The sequence below is a fragment of the Solanum lycopersicum genome, chromosome 3 (genome assembly GCF_036512215.1).
Source record: "Solanum lycopersicum chromosome 3, SLM_r2.1".
Lineage (NCBI taxonomy): Eukaryota > Viridiplantae > Streptophyta > Magnoliopsida > Solanales > Solanaceae > Solanum > Solanum lycopersicum.
Window position 1 is genome coordinate 1,455,846 of NC_090802.1, and position 22,919 is coordinate 1,478,764.

At 26.6% G+C, this 22,919-nt stretch overlaps 2 protein-coding genes across 2 annotated transcripts; both read left to right on the forward strand.

Annotated features, from left to right (window-relative positions):
* Positions 1 to 7,441: 7,441 nt before the first annotated feature.
* On the forward strand, positions 7,442 to 16,585 carry LOC101245129 (GDSL esterase/lipase At5g45670-like). Its single transcript, XM_004234020.5, has 5 exons — positions 7,442 to 13,574; positions 14,314 to 14,438; positions 14,658 to 14,903; positions 15,726 to 15,981; positions 16,246 to 16,585. The coding sequence occupies exons 1-5, from the start codon at positions 13,328 to 13,330 to the stop codon at positions 16,467 to 16,469; spliced, it is 1,098 nt and encodes a 365-aa protein (XP_004234068.2). The 5' UTR covers positions 7,442 to 13,327; the 3' UTR covers positions 16,470 to 16,585.
* Positions 16,586 to 18,108: 1,523 nt separating this feature from the next.
* Positions 18,109 to 22,835, forward strand: LOC101245429 (GDSL esterase/lipase At1g29670-like). Its single transcript, XM_004234021.5, has 5 exons — positions 18,109 to 18,452; positions 19,197 to 19,321; positions 20,123 to 20,368; positions 21,067 to 21,310; positions 22,378 to 22,835. Exons 1-5 carry the CDS (start codon positions 18,212 to 18,214, stop codon positions 22,602 to 22,604), a joined length of 1,083 nt encoding a protein of 360 aa, XP_004234069.2. The 5' UTR covers positions 18,109 to 18,211; the 3' UTR covers positions 22,605 to 22,835.
* The last annotated feature ends 84 nt before the right edge of the window (positions 22,836 to 22,919 follow it).

Below are 22,919 nucleotides of genomic sequence, written 5' to 3' on the forward strand. Positions count from 1 at the left end.
ATTGATTATCATTTAGTAGTATAACGCTACTAATTAACTCAATTTTACTATTTGAAAAAAAAATTGTACGTTTAAATAAATTATATATGTAGCTTACTCCTTAAAAAATGCATGCATTGACATAAAAAAAATTTGTCTACTATGAATTTCACATTCTTGCAAAAAAAAAAAATAAAAAATACTGACGATAATTGAATTAAAATGAGGGTAGGGATGGGTGGGATTGTATAATTCTAGGACATCTCAAGGTAGACATAATTTAGGTTACGATTAAATTTAATTTCGCTTCGAAAAGCTCTACCATTCACGTTGGGATAACACATATTTAAAAAAAAAAAAAAGACGATTGCATACCTAGGGTTCGAGAATTGAAACTTTTGATCATGGATGAAAAAACACTTACTAGTTGAGATTTCAAATTTAAATTTCATCAGATACAAAAAATACTAAGTACTTTGTATACTTTTTTTTTTTTTTCATTTAAGTGCAATTGTACTTAAATCATTATCTTAAGTAGGGTCAACATGATTTTATGATATATAATTTATGTATCTATTCAATTAAATACTATTTATTTTACAGTTAATAAATTGGGATATATGAAAGAAATTTGATGTGGAGATCACGTCTAGCTGACATATTTAAAATATAAGTTATGAAAAAGGAGAAATTAATTTGTTAAAATATATACAAAAACTAATTTTGCAACTTCAATATTAGTATAAAATTAGTTTAGTAATATTATTATTTTTATTATTATAAAAAATAATTTTATGATTTTAATTTTACAAATAGTAAATTTAGAGATCAGAAATCAACATGAAGATGATCACATGGTTATGATAATTAGTCAATGGTAATAATATTTTCAACCCTTTTTAACAACAAATCAATTTGAATTCGAAATTTCTATTCAATTGCAAATTCCCTTTTAATTTTGGAGTTTTTTTGGGCCAATGATGATAATATTTTAAACCCCTTTCGATAAGGAAAAATCGATTTGAACAAAAAATTGAAATAACTCCCTTATTTTTCAATGAAACCACATGGCATTGTGTTTTTGTTTTAGTGAAATTTGGAATGGCTACAAATGAAGATCAATTGAGGAATTCTTTTTTCTTTCGTTTGATTTAAATGTTATGGTATTTTAATTCGGATCATGGGTAGGTAAATTTTGGAAGATGAGTGAATTTTTTTATTTTGTGTAAAAGAATTAAATAAATTGGATATAAATTATTGAGATGAAGTTGTCCAGTTAGTTTTTAAGGATATACGGAATTCAAAAGTTTGACGATAAGGATATATACGACTTTAAAGCATGACTGAGAATATTAACATATCATTTATGATATATTATTTGAGGATATACTTATTCTTTTCCCTTTAGGAAATTGAGATTTTCGAGTTTATTAGTTATTTGGGTAATTGGGGTGTCTATTAAGAATAGGGATAATTGTATAGAATGACAAACTAATAATATAAAATAAATATAGTAGCTACCGTTTGATTTATTTGTGTTCCATAGCACACTGTTTGTCAGTCCATCTCTCCCTCATATTCTCGATCGTCACTCTATCTCTCTCGCTCGCCTCTCTCGCTTCCTTCGCCCGCCTCTCTCGCTTTATACAATAGAATTGTATAAATTGTGTTTCTAATTGTATAAAACGAGAGAAAATTGTATTATACATATGCAAATACATATATCTCCGTCTTACACACTTATAATTATACAATAAAAGTGCTTCCTTTTGTCTTTCTCTCTTTCTCGTTTTATACAAATTCAAATTTTGTATATAATTTCTCTCTTTTTCGTTTTATACAATTCGATTCAATTGTATATTCCCTGCCCAAGTCTCTTTTGTCTTTCTCCCTTTCTCGTTTTATACAAATTCAAATTATATATAATCGTCCTAGACACTTATAATTATACAATTCGTTTTATACACTTTGTTTTATACAATTCCCTGCCCAGGTCTCTTTCTCTTTCTCGTTTTATACACTTTATTTTATACAACTCGCTTCAATTGTATATATATAGCGAATTATACATATATATGTTTGATATGGAGCGCAATTATGCAAACTTTGCTATAAAATACAAATATAAATTTTATATTTGCTATATGTAAAAGTTGTCCATTTTATAACTAAAATGGAAGACCTGTATAGGAATATGTCAAATTACATTTGGAATCCTCAAAAGATGCCTACATATCAAAGAGTAAATTAATCTATTAGGACTATATGTTATGAAGTTATCTTTTATTTCTTAGTTGCTTACATTAATTCTGAAATACCCCTCACTTCTTTCTTTTTATTTCTTCTTCCTCTCTTTGAAGATTTGTTACTATTTTGTGTAATTATAACGATGAATTAACTCTTAAATTTGTACGTATAATCCCAATTATCTATTTAAATAGAATATAGGTTCCTTACCGTCTTTAAAATTTGAGACTAAAGTAGTTTGAAGTGGATTTGACAACCTACAAGAAAAATTATAAAATCAATTTTTGTATAAGAATGTATATGTATATATAAATAAACATCTTTTAAATTTCATTGCATTTTTTTAATATGTCCATATATATATATATATATATCTAAGTTTTTACATAAAATTTATACACTCGAATTTGATTAACTAAACAAATATAGTACAATATATTAGTGGTGGACTAATATTAAAGCTAAATAATAAAATTTATGATTAATTTTATTAAGTGACAAATTATCAGCATATCATATGAGTTACGAGTTACACATCTAACAACAAAGTTTACAACTAATTTCAATTATTATTTTTTGATAGTGATCGAATTTGCCCATGATTGTGACATCAAAATTGTGATGTATAGCTAGAGATTATTAGTTCAATTTTTAGGCTAATCATATTATTGAGACGTTTTGAATTCTTAAAATAAAAATAAGTGGATAAAAACCTTATCTTGAAGGTTTTGTAAGCTAGAAGGAACTAATTTATACCTGAAAATTGCTTAATTTGTTCCTTTTAGAGAAGTGTTAGGCCTACTAACTACTTGTTCAAATTAACAATACCTATAATAATGTATTTAAGTATAATTTTATAAGTACGGTCTAAAAAAAATCGAAGTATATATAGATTTTATTCATATTTTAATTTCGCATGACTCAAACTCAGGTTAATTACTTGTCCAAGCCAACAAATGATATGTCTAGTATAGTTTCATAAGTTAGGTCTGAAAATATAAAGTGTACACGAACTTTCCTCATCACAGAGATAAAGAGATCGTTCTCGAAAGACTCTAATTCAGGTTAATTAACTACTTGCTCAAGTCAATGATGATTGATTCGATTGTAGATCGAGGAGTTTTCTTGAATAACTTTGTGGTGTCTTGGATGAGGCTGGTCGTTCCTTAATTAGATCAGGTTTTAGGTTCAAATCCTGATTATGAAAAAAAATATTAATAGGAAGTCTTATCCCTCGGAACCTTATCCATTGCGAATCTAAATTACTCGGACTCTAATGCGAATATCAAACCCTAACGGAAAACCAAAAATTGAAGAAGTCTTCTTATTTCGAAAATGCATCTAGAGAAGTATGAAACTAACAATATTCTTGAAGTTAATTGATAGTGTCTCAATGTAGTATCTTTTCCCCCTTTTAGACCCTCTAATGATCTCATTAATTTGAAATTAATAAGAATTTTTCTTCTTCTATCTACTAAATTTGAAAATATTCACAAACATGCCTAGTTATATCTATTATTTTCCCACCATATAATAAAATAAATTTTAATATTTGTTTATCTATTTTATGTGAAAACGTATCAAAATTGATCACCACACTTGTATTGTAATATGCAGCTTTCAAGCTAATTAATTTTTGATTAGATGTTCTGCTACCTATATTATTGATGTTAATTATTTTCATCTTTTATAACAGGTAATATATTTTATTTTTTAAATTTTAAAATCACATATTTTAATTACAAAGGTTCTTGCAAAAATCAATCGAATAATATTCTTATAAATATAAACATTATTTACACTGAAAATACATAAATTTAAATTTATGTAAAAATACGTATTATAATTTGTTCAAATGATTATGCTTTATTTGATTCTAAGCGTTGTCTTCAATAAAAGGAAATGTTAGAAAATCATTTTAATTTAAAAGAGCTTGCTTACAACAAACATATCATTTCTTCAATAATCTCCAAATTTGAATTAAACTCGTAACTGAGTTAGTGCATCAAGAGATATTCAAAAAGAAGGTCAGAGATTGATTGATTTTGAATGTCAGTGCATTCTCAGTTGAACTCGTCATGCATATCGAGTTTGTCTAGGGCAGATACATTTTTCGGGTGTTCCAAAACTTACAAGAATATACCTAATGTGGTCTTATAAGTGAGATTTAGAGAAAATTGATAGAATACGCGAATCATGTCTTACCTCGTAAAAGTAAAAGAAATAATTTTTGAATAATATTAAACTCATACGATACGTGAAAGACAAAATAATTTTTTTGAAAAAAATTAAGGAAGCCCGCAAAGCTAGGAAGTTTTCCAACATTTTCAATTTTGCTAAAATGAAATAAGAAAGTTAAAATAATTTTAAAAATAATAAAATTTTCTCTATTTTTTTTCTCCATTTTGGAAGTTTTGTGGTATAAAATGCTCCAAGTAAACACACTTTCTTATTTTTTTAAAATTGCAACCCTTAAAATAACAATAACTGTCTTATTCTTGTTAGGTAAAATAATTTATTTAGATTATACTTGTTATATAGGAGTATTATTTATATGTATATAACTTTATTCCATCCTAAATATATATAATTTCTTAGAAATAAATATATATGATGAAGTCAGCAGAATTTTAGTTAAGATTTTCTCTATAATTTGAAATTAATATTTAAATTTGACCATTTCAAATTTTCATTAAATATATCCCATTCATAAAAAAATCATTATTTATTTAAAAAATTTAAAAAAATAATCAGGACTCAAATTCAAAACTTACGAACAAAAACTTATCTATTCACAAACTTATATAATTGGATAATAGCAAAAAATGGTTTGTGTACAAATGAGTCAATATCAATAATTAATAAATAATTTATTTTGAAAGTTTGGAATCTATATAACGTCCAAACATGAAATTAAGTTGCAAATCAAAGAAAGCAACAAATACGTAAGTTTTTTCACTTTTAAGTTTCACACCTAGCACATCCAAAAGAATAAAATGATAATAAAATAATGCAAGTGTCAGCATCTTATAAATTATAATTATAAAAATATTTATATAATAACATAAATATAAAATTGGATCATACATTAAAATCGTAAAAACAGTCATTAATATTTTCATTAGATCTGAAATAAATTGTTTAAACTCTTACACCTCATGAGATGCAATCCTTTCTAGATATACTCAATAACACAAAAATATTTTTGCATATTAAATTACTTTTTATTAGTATAAAAATACCAATATACAAAAACAATGCTATCATAATATTAATTAGCTTGAAATAATACTCAATGTAACTATTTGTGTCAAAAACATAATTTGGCTCAAAATTTGGGATAATGGATTTATAAATCGAAAAAGGATTCATAAGTAATTATTAATGAAGTTGATGCTATGAAATTATGCGAAAATATATATAAGAGCTCATAAGCTCGAGTGCTTAAATCATATTTTTCTTTGAAATATATGATAAATAATTTTTATTTATGAAGTAATTAATTTTAACTTATATTTAATTGATACCAATAATAATAATTACTGTTTTTCTAACTTTTCATTATTCAATATTCATATTTGACATCAAATTTGAGAACGAGATCCAAATCTTATGAGTATTTATGACTTTTTTTGGTTATTTATAATTTCAATATAATAGTGTCTTAATTTGTCGTCTTATTTCTTTTTTGTTTTTGGTCAGAATATATATTCTGTAATTAATCATGCTGAAGTGGTACCTTAAACAACAAATTACCTTCTGATCATTAATATTCCCATTTAATTATTTAAACCTTATTTTACTAATTGTTAATTATTTTTTTGTCAGAATTTCACATGTAGTAATTAAGAAAAAAATATTCTCCCCTATATATATTTATATATATCCTATGATTAGTTTTTGCTTAATCTTTGGATTAACTTTTTGACTTTGTATCCATAAAACCTGTTGGCCTCCTAATATCCAGCAAAGATTAATTCCTTTTCTTAATACTAAAATAATTTCAAGATTAAGAAATAATTAATAGATTTATAATTCATATTTAGAGGTGACTTTCATTTAATAATGTGTCGTTTATTTTCTCATTAATTAGAAGTAACCTTTTTGGTTTATCACTTATCGTGATCTTTATTAACTTGAATTCGCACTATATAAAATTCATTTAAGTATAGTTGAAGTCGAATTTAAGTTTTCTAAGTTCTAATCTTGAATATTTCTTAGTAATGAATTCATTATATTTTTTAATATAAACAATTTCGAATAATAAATTGATTAAATAAAAATAAAAAATTCAAAATAATATTGAATAGCATAAACTATTACTCCTATTAAATAAATAATATCGATGTGTATTTTTAACATACATTAGTTTTATGTACATTTCACAATTATTACATTTTCTAAAAGAAACATAAGTTATGTCACCCTTTTAAAACAAGCTTTCTGTGTTTGGCTTTTTCTTATTTGATACAAGTTCACGTAATTCTCATCACCATTTACGATTTAGAATTTAAAATTTATACGAATTATTTTTTATATAGACTTTTGAATAACATCTAAATTTATTAATATTTTGTTTTATCAATTTTAAATAACATATAATAATAAGTGAATTGACAGTCGAATATATGTATTGATATCTTATATTGTATTTCTTAACACTTAAAATAAGATATAAATAAAATTATTAAATTCAAGTGAATCTGTAATTCATAAATTATCTCTCTTTGCATAAAGTCATAATTCTAGAATCTAGTAAATAAATATTTCAATGGAATAATCAAAATTCGAATTCAAGTTTTTTTTTTTAATAATCTATTCAATATATATATAGATAGAGAAATGATTTTAAGAGCTAAACAAGAATAAATATCACGTAAAAGAGTCAAATTGAAACTTCTAATAGAATGTTTATTCAACTCGTTATGTTCCAATTAAGCCTTTGGCTTCAACTAAAATAACATGTTATATGAAGATAAACTCATAATTTGAATTTTACAAACTTTAAAATACCATTACACATTCACTAAACATTTAAATTGTTTCATTCGAAACTTAATATTTATACATTTTTAATAGATTTTCTTTAATACATATACATGTTCTAACTAATGGAATTTCGTTTGAAATCTTTTATATTTTCTCCATTACAATGATGAATGGGAATTAATGAGATTTCCATAATTTGGAACTCAAAAAAATATATTGTTTTTTTTCCTTTTTTCCTCTAAATTGAACTCTTAAGTTAAGTTTCAAGAAAACCAGTCATCCTTAGAATCGAATCCCTTACTTGACTCAAATCTCTTCCCTTAAGTGTCCTTCCATAACCACTACAAATCGAAAACGACATCATTTTTCCGGCGATTCTCCGACCAGTGATTACGTGTGGCGGAATCATTTCTCCGTCATCACAATATTCCTCGTCTTCAAAAAAAATTGATTCGCTATTTTCCACATGCTTGAACCATAAATTATTCCTCGATAAGTTATCAGGGATACTAATAGGAATAGAATTGGAAATTTTCTTCAACCTCTTTCTACTTTGCGAATTATTTGAAGTGATCGAATCGCGATTTTGAAATTCATAGTAATCTCGATCATTTTCTTCGATTTCAATATTTTCTCGAAAAATGACTTCGGATTCTTGAATTTCCTCCTCCATGACCAAAAAAATGATATTTAGGGGAAAGACAAATGAGGGAATTTTGTATAATATAAGGTGGAAAAGATGGGAATTTATAGAAATTTGTGAATTTTTGAAGTGGGGGTTGGGGGTAAAAAGGGGGGTGGGGTCATTGAGTGTGGACCCTACATTTGAAGTTGTAAATCCAAAATAAGACGAAATTATATTACTTGAGACTCACGGCTTTTGGTTTGTGTGTATGTATAGTTTTGCTTTGTATTTAAATGAATCGAAAAACGTATTAACGATATTAAAAATATTTACGATAAGGTAAGTATCAGTGCTTTGCTCCATTATTGAATATTGCGTTGTTATAATCAATAAATAACTTTAAAGTGATTTCTAATAATCGTGAGTATCATTTGACTTAATTATGATAAACACGATACTCTTTTATCAATTTTAATTTATGTTAAAAAAATTAAATAAATTTTGAAGTCATCATCAAAAGAACTAAAACTACATTACTTCGAATATATAAAAGATCAAAATGCATTGTCATGTATTACAAGGATCAAAATGCATTGTCATGTATTACAAGAATTAAGATCAAATATTAATTAATAATTAAGAAATTTAAAGTATTATAATCCCACTAAAGAATAAATAAATGAACAAAACTCTAACACAAACTTACAACCATGTACTATAATATTTTATTTTATTTTATTTTTTTAAAAAAAACCTACGGCAAAAGTAAGAACAACGCAGCAACTACGAGGCAAATAAATGGTATACTTCACAATTACGCTTAAAAAAATTGATATAAATGTAGTCATTCATTAAATAATAATCAATATATATATATGTAAAATGTAGATAATTTATTAAATATTTATCGAAAAGAAGAATGCATGATATTCTTTATGATACTAAGTAGTTTTTTTTTTATAAATTTAAGATAATAGGATATATAGATATTGGATTAATTTAAGGTAATTACTTATTTTCGATCGATTAAATATGTAACTTGTCCCGACTTTTTATCTAGCTAATAATTTGAGAAGAAATGAAAAAAAATATCTTATCTCGCTAATGATTTGATTCGAACCGTTGATTTGAAGCTACCCCACACAGGTTGACGCATCGGACGGTCCGGGTTTAGAGGGCCCACACTATAAATTCAAAAGTAATTTTGAACACGACAAGTCAATCAATAATTGTGCCGTCACACGCCACACTCCCTTTACTCCTACACTATTTTAGATAAAATTACTAAATTTTATAACGTATCGATGAGAGCGGATTAAGTAGGATTAAAAGATTTATGATTATTTGATTTTTGAAGATGAAGTGTATATGAATTGTTTGTATAAATTTTAAATTTGATTCTGCATATATTCGGAACATTTCACTATTGAACAATATAAGAATGAGGTTCTGACATTGACATTGATATCTCGGCGTAAATTAGTAGTTTCGTTAATGAACTATTAATACCTTAAGACATTTGTATATTTGACTAACTAAATTTGGATATACCATTGATCTGCCACGTGACATAGCAAGCGATTTTAAGTTCTTGTAGAAGCATGAGACTGAATAAAAAAATTGATAGAAGTATTGGAAAATACTCCTAATTTAGCGAGATTTAGGATTTTCACTCATGTTGCAAGATCGATCGGCGTGTATTTAAGTTCAGTTAGTAATTTAAAAAGAGTGTTTTTATGACTGTCACTAGTTTGAAGATGAAAGTAATTATTCACGCATAGTTTAGACGTGTTCTTAATACTTCTCTCTAAATATAAATATAAATGATGTTTAAAACTTGAATACGCCACCTATGATATGTTTTCATGGATTAAAACACACACAATTTAAGAATTCTTGAACTTAAAGATTGAAGTGTATAAGAAGTGAATTAACATTAATCTAAATGGCAAATAAAAATAAGGAAAAAGAATTTCAACTTGCAAGTCCATTATTTCATCCCTTTGAATTTAAGAATTGTTAGTGAAATTGAGTCTTCTTGGGAAATATTGAAAGCTTAAGTGATGAGTATTGTAATAACAATTTGATTCCAAATTTTACTTTTTAATACCCTTTAAGGATACTATTTCCTTTTTATTTTACCCTTATAAAATAATATCTAAAAATTTTCTTGAACTCATTATAAGTTTGTTGATAACTCCAATGATAGGGGTACTTGCATATATTATCTAGTTTTTTATTATGACTAGCTAGGTTAAGTGAATCTTGTATTAAGCCTAAAATAGCTCAATGACAAAATTTTATTGCATGTTTGGGAGGAGTTTTGAACTAATAGGATATGTTGAATTGACATTTTGTAAATATTCAAAGAAAATGACTATAGGTTATACGTGGAGCAATTATAAATTTGTGAGAAATAATTGAAAATGATGGACTAATTCCTTCTTTGACCAATAGTTAATGGCACAAGAATCTTTGAATTCTTTCCCTTCACACACTTTTCGAGTTAAGGAAATAAATTTAGTTTATACTAATTTTTTCGTGGTGTTTGATATTCATTTAGTGTTCAACTAACTTACATTTGAATAAAAAAATATCACTTTGAGAGTTAAAACTTCCTACTGGAGACGACTTCATTAACAGTAAGTTAAATATGAGATCTGTAATGAAATACAATCGAAAAAGTACATATGACTTCATCATATATAACCTGTGTTGGCTCGTTTAAACATCATGGCCATATCGAGGATTTTAGAGACTAAGTTATCCTAAGATGAACCATGTTATTATGCCTTTTTTATAAATAGCATTGTCACATATTGGAATGTCGAATTTCAGACGAATTGAGTATTGATTTCTCAATTATTGTCTATATTGAGATTTGACTAAATTCGAATTCTCAGTTCTCACGTTAAAATCCCACATTAGACAAAGTCAAAACAACTACTAGCCCAGATAAATTTCAGCCCAAACTTGAAGTCCATCTTAATTTCTAGTGAGGCCCAGTTAGCCCAACACAACTTATTACGAAGTCCAAGCTAGAGGGTGAATTGCAATTTTATATTAGTCTTTAGTTTTTGTCTCTGAAGGTAATTAACATTTTTTTAAAAGAAAATAGAGTATCGTTTATATTTTCATATCATGGTGTGCATAGGAAAGAAGGTCATATTAACCCCGAAAAAGGTGATCCAAAAATGGATTTGACCTAAAGTTTAAGGGTATGTCCGGTCAAAGATTTTACCTACCCAATAGTAAAATCCTACAAATAAAATAAAAACGGCTCCCATAGAAAGTACATAAAGGAAATGGTTTCATCTCACACCCTTAAAAAAACTTATGCTCCGCTAGGCATAAGTTTGAATTTAGAAGAAAAATTAGGGACCAATTCGTTTAAAGGGGAAACTGTGTAACTAAATGTAATTAATATAGAGAAATATCATAAATAATCATTTTTGTGATTTTATTTGACTATAAAATATGATTTGTCAAAATTTACAGGCATTAATTATTTTTCAATCTAAAGACATTTTTAAAAAAAAATATTCTTCAGTTTAGAAAGTGCAAAGACTGGCTTCTTCATCTTTTCTGTTTTTTTCTAACTACGTCACAATGAGCTCAAACTTCTAGAAGTTAAATGTGCTGAAAGAATTATAATGAGTCATTCATTCTTAAAGTTTGTTGGGAATCGATAAGAAATCAAAAGTTTCTTTCGTTTTGCTATCTCAGTAACTCAAATTCACAATTTTAAAGGTTAAGAGTGTTTACTATCTGAGCAACATCCTCGTGTCTTAAGCTCAATCTTCAATTCACTTGTGTGTATCATGCACCAAGTCATTTCAAACGGACTCACAAATTTAGGAATTAAATGGAGTTAATCAGTTGGAATTCGAGGAAAAATCTTAAAGTAATACACACACAAAAAGCTTAGATTATCTTAAATTTATATTACATGATTTCAAAACTCTAAAAAATGACGTGAATCCTGTAGAAATAATGAGCATCATTAACAATGTATCTCAATCTCTATTTCAAGACGACTTCATTCCATATGATTTTAGGTTTACCTTAATTCTCTTCAACTTCATCCAAAACGACTTCATTTCAAAACATAATTTCATATTTACAAATCTCTCACTCTTTAAATTGACACAAAATATATTCAAATCATCTCAGACTTGCTACTCGTACCTTCTAACAAATAAGAAGAACAATAGAGAAATACATTTCAAAGACAAGACAATAGACATGTTGGCAACTAGACCAATTAATAGGCAATAAATTTCTGTATTTTAAATAGCCATGTGGGCAGCAATATATGTATAGTACTTTCATTTAATTCACCATATCTATAAAGCTTCCCCTCATGATCAATCCAAAAATTCATGATTCATTTGGAATGTGACTTGTTTTTATTTTTATTTTTAGAGAACCCTCTAAAAATGAACTCGAACCAATATTAATATTAGTGGAATATAATGATAATTAATATAAAAATATCCAAATATTTTAAATTTATACAAAAATTCCAGTAAATTATAATTTTTTTACATTAATGTGATGAAAACATATACATTAATTAAAATTCATATAATTTGACTTTTGAAAAATAAAACATAACAAGTGATTCTGGAATGAAGAAAGTAATTATGACTTGCTATTACCTTTTAAATAATTTAAAATGAATATTACTTGCATCATTATTATATAAACTTTTAATTTAACTTAAAATCTAGGGAAGTGAAGGAAAATTAATGCATGCATGGCTACCAAAAAGAAAAAAAAAAGTGGATCTTAGTGTCACTATATAAAATCTAACACACACGACATATCCATGTGAAATTCAATGCTTCTAACTAACTCTCCATCTGTAAAAGCACTAAATAAGATCAATAATTCAAAGTCTGGTTCGAATTTTATTGAGTAGGAAGTTATTTTTGTTAAACAATATTTTACTCTCTATTATGAAAAATTAAAAAATAAAAAATAATGATTTGAAAAATATTTTGTGAAAAATACATTTTAAGAGGAACTATACCATTAATTAATTAACATTCAGAAACTATTTTAAGTGAATTAAGAGAGAAAAATAATAAGAAACAAAATCATCTATTTATATGTTATAAGTTGGGTATAGAAGAAGAATAAATTGAACATATGAATGAGCTTAATAATTAATTGGATCCGACTCAATAATTAATATTTTCCATCCATATTTATTATTCAAAAAAAAAGAAGAGGAATTTAATTTTATTTCTGTAATATATCTGCCAATTACCCCACTTCTCTTCAAATTACATCAAGTTTTTAATATTAATTATTTGTCAAAATGACTTATTTTTTAGAAAATATTTCTTCCCATCCTTCTATCTTTTTTCTCACTTTCCTTCAATATATATATACACACACATAAACCATATACATATATTGTCTTCCATCTTTTCCTTTCTCTCAATTTTTATTTTTTTTTTATTTTTTGAAGGATTCATAATGTGTGGAGATTTAAAGATAATGTGTGTGTTTTTATTAATTTTGAATTTATTAGGAGATAATTATGGTGCAAAAGGAGAACCACAAGTGCCTTGTTACTTTATATTTGGTGATTCATTAGTGGATAATGGAAATAATAATGTGATTAGGTCATTGGCTAGAGCTGATTATTTGCCTTATGGAATTGATTTTCCAGATGGACCAACTGGAAGATTTTCCAATGGTAAAACTACTGTTGATGTCATTGGTAAGTTCACCTACTTTTATTTACTTAATCATAGTACGTGTATAACGTTTTTTATGTGCAAGCTTGATTTTTTTTTATGGGTTAAGTACATGAAAATATCTGAAGTTTTTAAAGAAATCACACATTTATTTATTGAATTATATGTTTAACTCGTTCCTTCACGCGAGAGATCCTACTTAGTCAATCTTTCTTATGTGTTAATTAAGCATGTGAAAACTATTTTTTTTATAATGAAGTTCTTCTGACTGCAAAGTATATTCTATGTCTGTTATGAAATATATGCTATAAAATTTATAACCATCTCATTGAAAAGTTTAATTCAAGTTGTTAAAGATGGCGATTTTTTAAACTTAATTATGGGTTAATTAAATATACTACTCCCTACAAAGCTAAAAACTTTTATGCTTTTAAATTTTTGGTGCCCGTTTGACCATGAACTAAAACACAATTTCTAGAATTTTATGAAATTCAATAAAATTTTAAAAAAGTTATTTTCACAATTTTTATTCTAAACTACAACTAAAAATTCAAAAGTGATTACAATTTGTATTTACGTCCAATAATTTCCAAATATAATTTTCAAGCTAAAATAATTACGTATTACCTTTTTCAAAATTTTACGATTTTTATGTTCAAACGTCCATTTAGAATCTCTAAATTTATGCCTTCTAAAAAAGACTCAATATTTTTTCACTATATTATATATATTATATTGTTTAATTTGTATATATATTTTCAGCTGAGCTTTTGGGTTTTGATGATTATATTCCACCCTATGCAACTGCAAGGGGTAGAGAAATACTAAGAGGTGTCAATTTTGCATCCGCTGCTGCTGGAATTAGAGAAGAAACTGGCCAACAATTGGTACTAATTTCTTCGTCCGTCTCATTTTATGTGATTTTATTCGACCGAATACGCATAACATAAAATTTCACGCTTAAAATGTTTCAATTTATAATTAAAAAAAATCATCGAAAACAATATAATTATGATGAATTTATGACAAATCGTCCATATCGTAAATTATATATCTTTTTAAACGTAAGTGAATCTATGTCAAATAAATTTATTGAATTTTTGCAGGGAGGAAGGGTTACATTTTCAGGTCAAGTAAATAATTACAAGAACATAGCTCAACAAATAGTGAGAATAATTGGAAATGAAAATTCAGCTGCAAATTATTTGAGTAAATGTATTTACTCAATTGGAGTTGGAAGTAATGATTATCTCAACAATTATTTTATGCCCCAATATTATTCAACAAGTAGACAATACACTCCTCAACAATATGCCAATGTTCTTATCCAACAATACACTCAACAATTAAAGGTGAATTTAACTATCTCTTTTATTTTTATTTACATTTACATATAATAGATCTTGAATCCAACAAATCGAATCAATACATGTGGTACAATACTTAAATATTGAGAATTTCCAATGGATATCTGGTAAAAATCGTCAAAACTTGAATATTAATAATGTCTTTGACGAATTTTTAACTCATTCTATCAGAGACTTCCATTAATTTTTTTTTATTTTTTAATAGTGATAGAGTTTTTTGAATGATCTCATATATAATTTTTTGAATTTTGAATCTGTTTCTGACCGAACATCTTTCTAGTAGTGTCATTGGTGAAAAACATTAATTAACTATATACTTACACATATAGATATACATATGTACAATAAGTTGATACCCCTTGAATAAATTAATTTGAGATAAAAGAAGTAAAGCTTTATAACCTTTTGGCCCAAAATCCAACATGTCTACAAGTTGAATGGTGATAATATATATATATATATATATAGATTGACACTACTTATTCAAGTTTTGTGTCGAACATCTATCCGAAACAATCTCTTCATTCAATAAGAATAGTACATTTATCCAAAAATTTCAATTGAAAAGTGTCAAACCTTGTTCGAAGAGTAAAAAATGATTTTGCAAAATCGAATCTTAAGAAAAGGGGAAGAATGAGCCTTTTCTTTAATAGCAGCGGCATAAATGAACCAACTTTTAACCGATGACATAATGAGTTTTTTTCTGGAAGCTCGATGGCATAGTAAGTCTGTTCTCAAATTTATAAATTAATAACCTAAAAAGGGTCATTTGCGTAAATCGACCCTAATTGTGTATTTATTTTGCAGACATTATACAATTATGGAGCAAGGAAATTTGTGTTAATTGGAGTGGGCCAAATTGGATGCAGCCCAAATGCTTTGGCCCAAAATAGCCCAGATGGAAGAACTTGTGCTCAAAATATCAATGTGGCAAATCAGTTATTTAACAACAAACTGAGGGCACTTGTGGATAATTTAAATAGAAATACACCAAATGCTAAATTAATCTACATTAATGCTTATGGAATATTTCAAGATTTAATTGACAATCCATTTGCTTTTGGTAACATCTCTTTCCCTCCCAACTTTTCTTTTCGATTCGTATTATCTGTCTTTTAATTTTTTATTTATTTGATCTAATCATACGAATAGCTATATATAATATCGTATATATCTGTCTTAAAAGTCTCACTTAATTAATATTGTCTCGATAGTCGATAACTTATTTTTTCTTTACCCAGTATTTAGATCTTTTAATGCTTTGTTTAGTAAAATATTATTTGTCACTGATAAATTGTTTAAAGATATTTCTTTTACGTATTTTCAGGATTTAGAGTGACGAACGCTGGATGCTGCGGAATAGGAAGGAACAATGGGCAAATAACATGTCTACCATTTCAAAATCCATGCCAAAATAGAAATGAATATTTATTTTGGGATGCATTTCATCCAGGTGAAGCTGCAAATATAATTGTTGGAAGAAGATCTTATAGAGCTCAAAAGTCAAGTGATGCATACCCTTTTGATATTCAACGTTTAGCACAATTATGAAAGAAAAAATAAATATGGTTATTATTATTAAATATATAAGAAATATATATTGCATTCTTAATGTACAATTTGTTACTATATCTATATATATATATATATAGCTATCGTTAAATATATTTCTAGCTTTGAGCCATAATTACGTATGAAGTCATTTTTATAGAGAAATCGAACTTTTCGACACAAATATGAAATAATCAGATCATAATCCAAGTATCGTTACATGTTTTATCTTTCTAGAATGCAAAAGTGTAAATGCCAAAAATTGACAAATTACTAAATTGTGATTAATTTAAATAAATTAATAACTACTACAAAAGAATTGTACCTAAATTTCGAATTTATATTTCATCAATTTCTTGAATAAACACTAAAAGCCAAAGACAATGTAACTAACTATCTAGTTTAGCATTAATTATATAGGGATTTAAAGTCCAACCTTACAACAAATAGTACCTAATTTATTTTATTTCAATGAATTTTCTTATTCGATCTATCCGTTCACTTTTACTAGTTCCACTAATATCATTTACAAAGATATATACCAAAGAAAAAGAAGATGAAATCATATGGCAGTATATAGAAACAAATTAATTCGAAATGTCGAAATGATCAAGCCAACTCTTATAATAAACTTCCACTACATTCATTAGCACAAGCAAATTAGCCACACCAAACTTTGCTACGATACTATAACCTTAGTGGAGTCGAGCTAGTCAAGCCGAACTATCATTAACTTTTTACTGTTTGTTTTTGTGTATGTGATTGCACATATATAAAGTAATTAAATGTGATTTAAATATATAAACTTACTGTTTAGGTTATAAATTTAATTATAATATATGAATAAATTGAACTTTTTAATTGAAGCCATTACATAAAATTAACAATTTAAAAAATTATGTTCATGACTTAGAACTTCATTAATGCTATAAATTTATTAAATTAAATTTATATCGAATATCTTTTTGTAAAAGAATTTTTGTTCTATAGTTTATGGTATAAAATTCAAAAAGCCTTACGTAGATACTTCCCCATAATCCTCAACAACTAGACCAACCCATACAATTAGTTGCAATTTCATTATATGATTTTGTTTGACCATTCCATAATTTTGAAGTCAAAGATGGAGGGCAAATGCCCATATATTAAGCTAGCTAGATTTTGACTTTTCCACAATTTTCTATTTCATGATTTAAGGTGTATTTGATTATAAAAGAAATAATTTTTTATGAAGTATTTTCACTAATTTTATAGTGTTAGTAAGCAATCAAAAAATAATTATATAATTTCAAAGATATCTATTATGATTTTATATCTAACAATCTTGCAAAATGTACTATAAGAACGGAGGGTATTTGAATTTAATTTTAACAAAGTCTTACTTCATATATAAAGATATGACTAAAATTCAGACAAAAATAGTTATAGTTCGTCATACAAAAATGCTTAAATAAAATTTAACTAGCAATATGAAACTTTAGACATTTTATCTAACAAATTTAACTTCAGACATGCAATTAAAATAAGTAGACTTGCAAAATTATATATGGTCCCAAAATTAGATATCTTTACACTTCGACTGACTTTTTTCTTACCAAAGCAAATCTATAACAACTACGATTCGAATCTCCTTGATTTTGCACATCCTCTATAAATAGGTAGTTCCAAATTCAACTTTTTGCATCAATCACTATCTTTCCCTTTTTTCTTTGATTTCTCTTTTCATAATTCAATAACTCAAAATGTCTTCATATAGAAATCATACAGTTTTGATGATTTCAATGTTTGTTATGTTTTCAATGGTAAAAGGACAACCACAAGTGCCATGTTACTTCATATTTGGAGACTCAATAGTTGATAATGGGAATAATAATAACCTTATAACAACAGCTAAGGCAAATTATTTTCCTTATGGAATTGATTTTCCAAATGGTCCACAAAATGGAAGATTCACCAATGGCCGTAACAAAGCTGACTTTATAGGTACATTTTCTCTATCAATTTTTCCTTTTCTTCGTTCGACGATAACAATATATTTAGTATAATTTTATATAAGTAGGGTTCTGAAAGAAAATGTTGGATGTACGGACATTATTTTCAATAAACTCTCACACAAGGCTATCTTTTTTCAAAAGCTCCGCAGAATCATCTATCGCTTGTTGTTAATCATCTTTCATTTCATCTAATTTCCTCTTTTGAGTTTCTTATTTGCGATCAATAAACAAAAATGATTGTTGTAAAAAGCTTAACTATATTGATATAAAGTAATATTTGACTCATATAAAGATTTCCACTATCCCAACATCGTGTCCCAAGATAATCTTTTTTTTTTATATATATATATTTAAGTATGACTTAACTTTATAAATCTTTATTAATTTCTCCTTAATTAATTAATGAGATGAGTTGTATCCACATAATCGTTTACTACTTTGTTTTAAATCATAACTTAATTTTAAAAGACTTTTTCATTTTTTTAAACTCTATATCGAGTCAAAACAAAGCAATATTAAATAGAAAGGAGGTAAGGGTGAAGCTACATTAGCCGTTGGGTGGTCAATTGGGACACCTATGGTTATTTTTCTTTTACCATGTGTCTTATCAATCAATAATTAAGTTTCTTAATGAAACTTTTTTATTTTGTTACTGGATGAATTTATTTTTATGATAAATCTTCACTGATTTTAGCACCGACCGGTTAACTAACCGCGTTTTTCTCCCGTTCAGCTGAGTTCATAGGATTCAATAGCTCGATTCCACCACATGCAACTGCAAGAGGCAATACAATCCTAAGAGGAGTCAATTATGGATCAGGAGTTGCTGGAATTCGCGATGAGACCGGTATTCGATGGGTAAAAAAACTCGTTAATTTTTTTTTACCTAAGTATATAACATATAATTTTTTCGATGAATGAGGTTCAGTTACATCATTATTGATTCTTGAATGTCCGTTATGATAAAATATGATCATGTGAGAGTGTTCTTCAGATTTTATAAGTGTAATACATGTTAATTCTTTCTATTTGGCCTAACATACGCAATAAACATTCAAAATAGAAGTGTAAATTTATCGTATGTTTTTTATTCTATACACTTTTCAAATTTTACATTCCCTTATAATATACGAAAAAATGCATGTTCAAATTTACGATATGATTTTTTTTTTCAATTTTTTATAAATCTCTTTCTCAAAATTCCGACTCTATCACTACCTACATGTACTATTAATATTCTACTTATTCAATATGGAATTCATACCATATTAAATTACATTATATAGCTAAATAATATTGGCATAATACATATATTGGACTCTGAATTTAGCTTCAAATTTTAACTTTAACCTCCAACTTTCATAATGCACAAACAGACACTTTAACTATTCAACTTTTAAATAAATAAACACATGAGTCCTACATGGAACAATACACGTACAACACTATATAGGACAAAAAATGACATGTGTGTCGATATGTTCAACTTTATACAAGTTTAAGTGTCTATTTGTGCATATCCAAAGTTGAAGGATATATATGTAATTTGAAGCTAAGTTAAAGGGCATATTTATGTATTATGTCAATATTATTTTATGTACTTTTACGTCTTGATTTTTATAAAAATCCTGACTCAATTAATTACTGTTTATGTTACAGGGTGATAGGATCAGCATGAATAGACAACTATTGAACCATCAAGTCACAATTTCGAGAATTAATTTAATACTTAGAAATATTACTGCAACAAGAAGTTTATTGAACAAATGCCTATACACTGTTGATATGGGCAACAATGATTATCTCAACAATTATTTAGATTCAAGATTTTATTTATCAAGTCTATTGTACTCACCAGATATGTTTGCAACCAGCCTTGTTCAACAATTTGAAGGACAACTAAGGGTAATATTTACTACTTAATTACTACGTATATTTTATTTTCAAAGGTAGCAAAATTAGATTATAAAAATATGATTCGCACTGTCAGAGTTTGGCTAGAAATTGGTGATCTTGAGATCAAATCCAAGGTCATTCTTGTAAATCATATGGGATAATCGAATTTGTCTATCTAAAAGTTTAGGTTAAAATTGACATATAAAAGAACTTCGTCAAAATATTTTTAATTTTTCTATTTTATTTTATATTTTCAATAGCAATAATGATAATAAAAAAAAATATTAGTCATGTTAGATTATTAAAAGAAAATTATCAAAACTTGGTTAGAGTTGGATGTTTTGGGCTATAACTCAATATTTATGTAGAAATAACGTTTATGAATCACTTTTCAATTTTATTTTTAAAAATTAGTCACCTTATCTTTGAGTCTTAAATTCTATGCTCAAAACCCTAAAATATCATCATGGAGTTTAACTAGTGGAATTTTAATACTCCACTAATCCAATGTCTTAGATTTTATTTACAAAATTTGGAACTTTAAGATAAAACTATTTCGCAATTATTACAGAAGATGAAAATTAGTTATATTCGTGAATTTCACCTAATACTTAACTCAATTCTGATTCAATCTAAGTAACTTTTGAACGTATTGTTATTGATTCGATTTATTTTTGACTTTGTATAACTTTTTGATATTTTTTTAGAGGTTGTATAGATTTGGAGCAAGGAAGGTTGCAGTATCAAATATTGGTCTATTAGGTTGTTTGCCAGAGGAGACAAGAACCTATGGAAGAAATGCATCTGGATGTGTTGATTTTATTAATAATTATGTCCAACTATTTAATCAAAAATTAAAGGTTTCAATTGATAATTTGAACACTAATCTTCCCAATGCAAGGTTTATTATTTCAAATCAGACTAGCATTTCACAAGGGGGTCCACCTATTGGTAGGTTAAAATATTCTTTTAACTCTTCATTTTTATTTATATTTCGAAATTACTTACTCGTATCTGATATTTAATTTTTTAAATTAAAAGTTATAATAATCTGATAATGAAGGGTAAGTGAATGAGTGTATGCACAAATATATATAATGTGTCTTTTTGTTTGATGTAAACAACCTTCAAGTCTTCCTCCATCAGGTCATCTTCCGGAACCAAGCCTTCTGAAAGAAAGCTCATCAGAAAACTCCGTTGACGATAACTAATGTGATAATTTTATATCGTTAAATCACATTTTTTTAAAAAAAAGAAATCTTTCTTTTTATATGATGGGGCCAAATTTAATAATTTTTACTTAAATGATGTAATTTATATTAAGAAATTAACGCAATCCTATATATATTTAAAATCTCATTATTCTACATGAAATTTTCATTCTAAATATTCAGAATCTATAAAATTAAAATCTCATTGTCGCCTCTAATTGTACTCAACTTTTTTTAAAAAGAATATAAATTTTTTAAAAATAAGTGAGTAATCAAATTAAGACGCATGAAAAAAATTAGCGAGTAATTATTTAATATATGGTAAAAAAGAAGGAAATATAACCTAATGAGGGGACAAATGGCACAAAGTTGGATGAATTGTACAATTGTGATTTGTGACAAATATTAACCTTTTTTTTTCCTAGTAGCTAGGGTTAGGTTTCACAATGCTTAATCCCAGCCTAACCAGCCCACCCCTATTGTCAACCCTACCCTACTAGGAAAAAGTTATTTTATTTAACAAAGAAAAAAAATTACTTTGAAATTATGTTCTTTAAACATGTTATAATATTTATACAGCTATATATCGCGTTTAGTGTCCAAATTCGATAGCTATAGATCAATATTACCAATAATTCGATCAATAACGATCAGAAAAAATTTGGTCGTCAAAGATCATGTTATCATTTTTTTTCTTATGGGTTAAAGACGAAATGTGATCACATAAATTGAAACAAAAAGAATATTTTTTTTACGGATAATTTAATATTCATGTATTTTTATTTTTATTTTTTGGATTAATTTCAGGTTTCACAGTTTTTGACTCACCATGCTGCATAATATCAAACACAACAGCCAAAGGACAATGTATCAATAATGGCCAAACTCCATGTAGTAACAGAAATCAATATGTGTTCTTTGATAATTTTCATCCAACAGAAGCTGCAAATAGGGCTATTGCTACAAGATCATACACTGCTCTTCTACCAACCGACTCGTATCCGACTGACATTAAGGGTCTCGTACAAACTTAATACAATTATACTTCTCTATAACAACGTCGTTTGTTCAAAAAAAAAAAAAACTTAGTTACTATTGTAAAATGTTGTTATAGAAAGGTATCTTGTAATGTTAATGATTCCTCCACAACATTACTTCTTTGGTTACAAAAATAAAAATTACCAACTAGTATTAATGTAGTTGTGGGGTGGGGTAGCACTCAAAATAAAGAAGTGTAATGATATAAATTATTACTTCTTCGTTTTCTTCTGGTATTCGATATTTATATTAAGACTCGATTAAATTTGTCCTGAAATCGAGGGGCAAAGCGTTGTGACTTCGTTACTAGT